The 8,435-nt window shown below is 34.4% G+C and overlaps 1 protein-coding gene across 1 annotated transcript; it reads right to left on the bottom strand.

The window, feature by feature from the left end:
• Window positions 1-5,697: 5,697 nt before the first annotated feature.
• On the bottom strand, window positions 5,698-7,849 carry LOC108206114 (esterase). The gene is made up of 5 exons (XM_064087038.1): window positions 7,553-7,849; window positions 7,126-7,353; window positions 6,869-7,038; window positions 6,491-6,761; window positions 5,698-6,205 (listed from the first exon to the last, which is right to left on the bottom strand). The coding sequence occupies exons 1-5, from the start codon at window positions 7,782-7,784 to the stop codon at window positions 5,949-5,951; spliced, it is 1,158 nt and encodes a 385-aa protein (XP_063943108.1). The 5' UTR covers window positions 7,785-7,849; the 3' UTR covers window positions 5,698-5,948.
• Window positions 7,850-8,435: the final 586 nt, after the last annotated feature.

Genomic DNA, 8,435 nt, shown 5'->3' with positions numbered 1-8,435 from the left:
TGGTCAAGGAGTGTGAAAGAATAGAAAAAGAATCACAGTTTGCCAGCAATACAGAAAAAGAAGTTGATGAAAGATTTGCCATTGAACTAATGAAAGAGTTGGAGGCTGAGCTTCAAGATGAAAAGGAGGAACCTGTGAAGGAAACCATTTCAAAGAAGCCAAGGCTCAAGGCCAGAACTCGAATGCCTGTGGAAGCCAAAATGAGAGAAAAGATTTGGTTAAGGTCTCAAAATCCAACCTCTCAGTAATGGATAATGTTGTTGTCCATCCAGATACAAATTTCTTTGAGGAACCAATAATTCCCAAAAAAGAACCAATAGACTTCAGCAATATTCCAATTCCATCAATTCTGGTTGTTGAAGAGGAACCTGTGAAGAAGAAGAAGGGAAAAACCAAAGCAAAGAAGATGTTAAATACTCCCAAACCTGCAAAAGAGCCAGAAAACAAGGATGACTATCTCCACATTGCTAATATTGAAGAATTCTCAGAACTTGATCTTCAATTGAATGATCTTCATGAAGTCAAGGGAATAGATTCAACTTCAAGGTTTCCTGAGAGATTAGTTTTTATGTACAAAAGTAAAGCTAATGTGATCTGGCCTCTACACAGAGTTCTCAAGTCTGAAGGATTTAGCTCACTTACCAAGATATATGCTGCAATGAAGAGAATTGGTGGTTTCACAACTCCAGCAAAGCAGATGGCGCTTAAAAGAATTTATGAAATCAGAAATGAATGGACCTTTGGTGCTAGTTTGCCAAGAAAACTGAAGATCCCTTATATTGGAAAGAAAATTCATTATGAACCTGAACCAATCATGGAGTTCAGGGACAATGAAGGAACTATGAGGTTTTTCAAGCCTAAAGATCAACTCAAGTGAGCTAGCATCAAGACCCTAAAGAATCTACAGTCCAAGCTCAACATTGAAGACAGTGATGAAGCATGGTTCTATAGAATCTTCTAGAAGCAGATTGAGATTCATGAAGAAAAACTTAAGTCCAGAAGAAGATTTTCTAGGAACAAGTAAACTGCTCAGGCTAGAGGAGCAAACTCGTCTGTAAATTTTCTATCTCTTGTATTTCAATTATGTACTTTGTTTTATTTCGTGTTTTGTTAACATCAAGTGTAGAATTTATGTCTGCATCTTCTCCAGTCATAAATTAGGGGAGATTGTTAGAAATCAATAAATTTGATGATAACATAAACATTTTGGAACTTGTTCAATTAGAATCTTTATCATTTTATCAGTTGTAATTGTTATCTTGTTTATCTTAAGAATCATCAACGGATGGATAGAATAGGATGTCTAATTGTAAATATATAATGCCATGTAATTTTGTCTAAGTAAAGGATGTTCAACGGACGAATCACAGTAATTCAACTGATGAAGGCTATACTACTTTCGATGGATGAAGATCAAGTTTTCAACTGCTTAACCTGGTACAGTGTTCGATCGATAAAGTCTATAAATCAATCGATGGATGAAGCAACTTTCAACAGATGAAGCAAACAGCCGTTGAAAGTGACTAGAGTTTAATTCTGACAGATCACATGGGTTGATAACACTAATTTGGACATGGTAGCCTAATTGGGACAATAAAGAAGAAACATAAACACATCTGTTTTGTGCAATGCAACTAAATTTTTAGCTAAGCACACTTCATGGTTAGGGACATTCTCAAATCAGATATACTTAATTAGGCATACCATTTTCAAAATACCTATATATACCGTCACTATTCCAAACAATACATTTTATCAAAATATTATTTTACACAAACATAATAACGCGAGAGCACATATGTTCAATCGTCTGCGTCTGGACTAAAATGACTAAATTTACGATACAATGTTGTAAAAAATATATTTGAAATTTTAAGCCAACTTCAGGCACCAATTATCCTGCACATGAATGAGAGGCGGGAAACTTCCTTTCCATAATTGTTTGGAACTATTTTCGGCAGCCAAAATTATCTATCAAATATATATTTAATATTGGCAGATTAAATTTGACAGATCACATCTTCGATCGATAGACTGCAATCAAATATAATTTCAACCGATTATTTTCGTAAGGTGTTAATTTTGACAAGATTCTGTCGAACTTAAATTTTGTCGAAATTAGCCATGTTTCTATTAGTGTTTGCCACCTACTAGTGCATAAATACTTGATTTACTGAGTGTTTGGGTCTAGTAGGGTGGTTCGTACCTAGAATTTATATTTAAAAATTTACCTAAAAAAACAATATCATATTACAAATTTTTAATATGCTTGAAATTTGTAAAAGAAACCATCGAGTTTGAGAAAACTTTATCCGCAACTAATATTTAGGATCTAATCTATACTGTATTAATAAAGGTAAACATCCAGAAATTTAATCGTTGGTCATTGGTTTTTAGTCTGGTAATATATTATTATAATTATTAGATATTATTATTTATATTTAGACTACTAAAAATTTAAGTTTCAAATTTCGTTAATAACATATTAAAATAATAATTCATTTAAACACATATAATTTATTTATTAATGATCAAAATTTGAAAGTTACCCATGCAGCACGGGTGCCAGCATGTATAGCTGGCCAAATGCGCTCGCTAGTCTTCCCAACATTCCTCTCCATGGTAGCTTTTACAAGCAGCAACAGGGTTACATAGCCGTTTATTTTGCAATGGCTAGTTGTGCCGTATAAATACTCCATCGCATGTTGCAGCCATGTCTTCACTCATTCTCTCATCTCAACTCTCATCTCAGTTCTCTCACTCGCATACTCAGCCCCTATTTTTTACTGTCATTTTGTCAAACAGCAGTTGTGCACCCTGAAAATTTGTATTTGAATTCTGTTTTCGTTTAATCTATAATTCTTGAATTTATATTGCACTCAAAAATTTATAATGGAAGAAGGTAGAGGTGCCATTTCATCTCACGAATCGACCCCAAGATCGATGCTACCCCCTAGAGTCCCCGAAGAAGGTATTTATTTTTAATTTTATTGTTAATTAATTTATTTTTTGTGTATTGATTTGTTTCTAATTTATTTTATTTTATTTTTTAGCTAGTGGTAGCGCAAGTTCAAGACAATTCTCGTATGTCTGGAATTATTTTTCGTAAAAAGACGAATAATCCCAGAAGATTCGGAGTCCGATGTATGCTTTGTATTTAAAATGGAAAAACACCGAGGCCACTTGCTTTTGGTAAGGGAGCCGACACGGGTACACTTAATCGGCATTTGGAGAATCATCATGGAATAACGAGAGCGAATCACGAAAGTGCTGCGACACATGGTGGTCATGGTGGAGGCTTACAACAAACACAAATCCGGTGGTTTCACGACTACATCCGTCGGTGGAGGTATGCCTCTTGCTTATAATAGAGAAAGAATGATTCAGGAATATGATACTTACGTTACATTAGACGAGCTACCTTTCTCTTACGGTGAGAGTGAAAATTTAGAACGAATGATTAAAACATCTATAAGCCCCGCATTTCGCAGAATTTCACGAAACACACTTAAGAGGCACACACAAAAACAATATTCTAGTGCTAAAGCAAATTTGATGAATTTTTTAGTACATTTGCTGGTTAAGTCTCTTTAACTAGTGATTGTTGGTCTTCGAGTCAAGGTGAGCCCTATATTTGTACAACTGTTCATTGGAATGATAGTGATTATATTTTACAAAAATGAATTATTGCTTTTGATGTTATGGATGAGTCACTCTCTAATTATAACATAAAACAATGAATATTAGAAAAAGCTAGGGAATTTAATTTGTTTGGTAAGATCTTTTCGATATCTTTAGATAATGCCTCGGCAAATAAAAAATGTATATACTATATTAGGCCTGAAATCCCTTCGATTTTAAATGGACTATTCTTGCATGTTAGGTGTTGTGCTCACATAATTAACCTGTCCGCTAAAAAAGGAATTTCATAAATAACTTGTTTATTAGGACCAATTAGGAAAATAGTTAAATACTTAAGTTTAGCAAGCACATTCTGATCTAGGTACAAAAAATTGTGTAAGGATAATGGATTAAGACCGAAGAAATGGGCTATCGACACTCCCACGAGATGGAACTCGACTTTAAATTACTAAATGAAGAAATTAAATATAAGGTAGTTATCACTGATTTATATAATTCAGATCCAAGTCATCAAGCTGACGATTCTTTAGTTACTGAATTACATTGGAGTTGGAATCTAGCGTACGTGACATACTTGATTGTTTTGCACATGCTGCTATAGTTTTTTCTTATGTTTATGAACAGAATGTTTATCATGTTATCATTGAGTGTGTTAATATTGTGAACACTTTACATGATTTTAAAGAGAGAAGGATCAATTTCATGACATAATTGTTAGCATGAAGATTAAATGGATTGAATACTCTACAGAATTTCCATATTTTTATGGTATTGCATGTCTACTTGATCCTGGTGTGAGAAAGAAAGGTTTAGAAAACATGTTAGAGCATTATTATGAACTACTTGGAGTCTCATATAATTGGAATTTGTATGTAAACAACTCTATAACCTTGTAGTATGATCTTATAGATTTATACGCTCCTGCCACAACTCAAACTGTTGCACCTTCTAAAACTTCTGATGTCAGTAGATTTAATAACACGATACAAAATATATTAAGTAAAAAACAAAAGGCTAAAATTTTCACTTCGACTCTGTCAGTTACTACCAGTTTTAGTATGCATATAGAGTTCTTTTCTTACAATTATGAGTTAAATGATGATTTTTCAATACTAACATAGTGGAAGAATCATGAGTTACAATTCCTAGTTTTAGCTAAAATTACAAGAGACGTATTAGTAGTTTCTGCCTCTACAATTGCGTCGGAGTCTGCTTTTAGTGCAGGTAGAAGAGTGTTGGATGAAAAGAGAACAAGTCTTGTGCCGGACGTGGTAAAAATGTGTGTTTGCAAAAAAGATTGTAAGCCAAAAAAGACAACAAAGACTTAAGAAGATGACTCGGATGGCGAAGACGATCCATGGTTGACAATGGATACTTTATCAGACTCCTCGGTGAATGAATGAATTAGATTAATTTATTTTGTAATTTTAAAATTTGTCTAATTTTAACTTATTATGTATCGATGCGGGTTGTTCCGTTTATTTAGAAAGGAGTCCTTACAAATTATTTGTAAAATACCTTTTTAATTAATAAAATTTATATGAGATACCGTCCTCTTTTATTTTATTCTAGTTTAATTAATATATCTAATCGGTACATGAGAAGCGAATCTAAGATAACTTAACACTATATGACAAAAAAAAAAAGATAACTTAACACTAAAACGGCTCATTTAAGGAAAGACTACAGATAGACAGAGTAAATAGTAGCTAGCTTCGATTGAGTAAAGATTCGAACGAATCACTTGTCCCGGACCGTCCTCTTTTTATTTTATTTAGAAAATAAAAAATTAATTCACCAGCTTGGCGGCGGCTTCTGCTTATTAAATCGAAAGAATTTTATTTTATTATGACTTTTTTTATTTACAAAATAAAATATTTGATTAAATTAAACTGAAATATTAAATAAAAAAATTAACCGTCCCAACCCATTCAATTAAATCACTTTTTAGTTCATAATTGAAGTGATTTGAAACAAAACTGTGTCAAATTTAGATTTTTGGACGACAGTTGCCCCTGATACTTCAATAGTACACAATTGCACGGTGGTAGCATGTGTATATAAATGTGCTTATATTAAATTTATTGATAAAACATAGCCACCATACATATTTTATTGCGGTTGGAGAAGGGCTATACGGGCACCCTTGCCCCTTGAGCAACTTATTATTCCAAATACCAAACAACAAATCAAGCCTAAGCTAAATAATCGAAAACTGACTGAAAAGAAAAGCACATGTCAAAGTTTACAATAAAAGAAGAATTCTCATCTGCGAGAAAATAATGTTACTGGTGCTGATCGAAAATTCAAACTTTTCGGCAAGCCTGTCTCAAAGAGTTAGGAGGGTCGGACAATTCTCCAGATGCAATCTTGTTAAAAGTGATTTGATCAGCTGCCTGAGTGTAGGTTTGGCCTTCGTAGTTTATGTACTCTGCAGGATTTGCGCAGGGTCCGACAGTTCTTTGAGTCCCGTTAACAGTTATGGTTGATCCGCACAAGCTGTTTTCTCCATAGTTGTATCTTCCTCCAAATCCACAACATGTTTCTAATGGATGTGTGAATCCTGCAGCATTTAGTTAGGGGAAACAGCATTAGTACAATTATCATTTTAGAAGCCGTTCGGAAACATGTATTTCATTTCAAATGATGGATTTCAAATGACAGGATTTGAATTGTCATTTCAAATTCTTTAATTTATACTAATATTTGAAAGTCTAAATTTCAAATGAAATCCAAATGTAAATTCCCAAACAGTTTATTTAATTAAATCCAGAATTTCAAATGAAATCCAAATTTATAAACAGGCAATAAAAGTTTGTTAATTAGGGAACATGACGAGTCTACTTACCGTATTTGGCAGGTTCTTGATAAAGAGAATATTTAGCAGTATATACATCTACATATGTGAAAGCTGCGGAGGGGAGGTCTTTTCGAAGTTGATCAACACCCTTCTTCAACTCCGAATTGAAGTATTGGGTTAAATCATTGTAGCGTTTCACGCATCCAGCACTGTCGAGTTGACTGTCAGGGACCGGAGCCAGTGTCAAAAGAATTGGAAGACAGCCATTAGGTCCGAGGTTATGGATCCAGAATGTCCTACCTCCCAGGCTATATAAAATCTGAAATATTACACATGTTTAACATTAGGTCTCAGTTCACAAGCTAATCGCGGGTATTTTACCTGATAATTGACAAATTAAAGTAGGTTGTTCTATAAATGATTTACCTTAATATTCGATGACAAGCTAGCTATCAAGGCTGGTACGGCTGCTTTAACTTCATCGTCAGTCTTATTCTTCAAGAACTCTTGGGTGATATCAATTTGGCCGATATCAATAGTATACAGAGCTTGCGAAAAGTATTCCTGCTTTGGCATGAACTGCCTAAAAACTCCTCCTGAGAATGCAAAAAAACCAATACTTCGTCAACCTATCTGTAGTACGATGATCTGTTGTACGGATAATGACAAAAATGGTAGTGTACCTCGCTGCCTGATAGTCTGTGATCGATTTATGAATTGAGCGAACTGAGACACTTGAATGTCGAGATTGATGGGATTAAGTCCCCGGGGTGGTCTAACCCCGGGAATGATATTGTTGGCTGGGGGAAGTGCAATGGTGGATAAGATTTCCGCAAAGTTGGCACCATGAGCGAAATCAGCACCCAAAGAATCCATATATGGGTGTAGAAATGGTAAGCCTAAGCTACTTGCTGCATCATCACAAAAAAAAAAAAAAAAAAAAAAAGATATCATTAGTAACGCAGGTCAATTTTTCTTTACTAATACGGCTTATAGCCTTACAATTTGACTATCTGTTCTCAACAATTCTCCAGGCCCAGAACCTCGACCGGGATAAACCTTAATCACCTGAAAATTTTCAATATTTAAATACTACAATAAAAAGCTTACCCATGAAATCGATCAAGAGGCGACCATCAGACACTCTTCCTGCCGATCCACCAAAGAACGACTGGCCGAAAAAGGGTGGGTTGCCGAAGAACCAAGCAGCAAATGCACCAGTGTCGGAGTTGGCATCTCCGAAGTTGAAAATTGCTGGAAATCTGCAAGTATCTGCTGCAGAAACCTGCTGAGCTACCAGAATGGAAAGTAAGAAAACAGAGAATGCTGAGTATTTCCCCATGCTTAAAGACTTCTTAGTTTATGAAAATATTGTGTGTCGGTGTGCAAATTTTGATATGAACTTGAGGTTACGAGAGTTGTGTATTTATAGTGTGGCAAGAGTAGACAAATGGAATTGATCGAATTTTGAATATTCAAATTAAAGATTTAATAGTCTACGTGACTTGTTCTCCTGGTCATGGTTGAATTATTGTTTCATACACCCATCTCTATCTATGAATATCGAACGTGTAATTATTTAGTTGACTGAAAGCTATAGTTGGTTTTTTCATTGCATCATCGTCGATGATTATGATTATAAATTTGGAATTTGGAATGAGTAAAGAATGTGGATAATATTACGAAAAAATGGATGGAAAGAAACGGTTTCACATTCACAAAGTAAGTCACTTTCGATACGTAATGCATATTTAATATTCAATATTTAAGTCGTCTCTAAAAATTTATGAAGTCAATTGGGGTAGCCCAGATATGTAAAACACATAAAGAAATCAATTGAGGTGACGGAGAATTCCCGTCGAAGACTTCGTTAGCAGACGCGTTACTCGAACGAAAAATTCAATTAATAATGCAATTTTGGCATTGCAAGCATGTTCTACTTCATTTCAAAAATACTAAAAACATGTATGTCCTACTTTGAGTGTGTAAACAA

The sequence above is a fragment of the Daucus carota genome, chromosome 2, assembly GCF_001625215.2.
Source record: "Daucus carota subsp. sativus chromosome 2, DH1 v3.0, whole genome shotgun sequence".
Taxonomy (NCBI): Eukaryota; Viridiplantae; Streptophyta; class Magnoliopsida; order Apiales; family Apiaceae; genus Daucus; species Daucus carota.
Note: the sequence above shows the minus strand (reverse complement) of the source record. Positions and strands in the feature narration are given on the sequence as shown.

Excerpts from the sequence above, each read along its gene's own strand:
- LOC108206114 (XM_064087038.1), bottom strand. The coding sequence starts at position 7,784 with ATGGGGAAATACTCAGCATTCTCTGTTTTCTTACTTTCCATTCTGGTA. Across the intron at positions 6,762-6,868 it reads GCTTGTCATCGAATATTAAG|ATTTTATATAGCCTGGGAGG; the intron begins GTAAATCATTTA and ends GTAATATTTCAG. Across the intron at positions 6,206-6,490 it reads TCAAGAACCTGCCAAATACG|GATTCACACATCCATTAGAA; the intron begins GTAAGTAGACTC and ends TAAATGCTGCAG.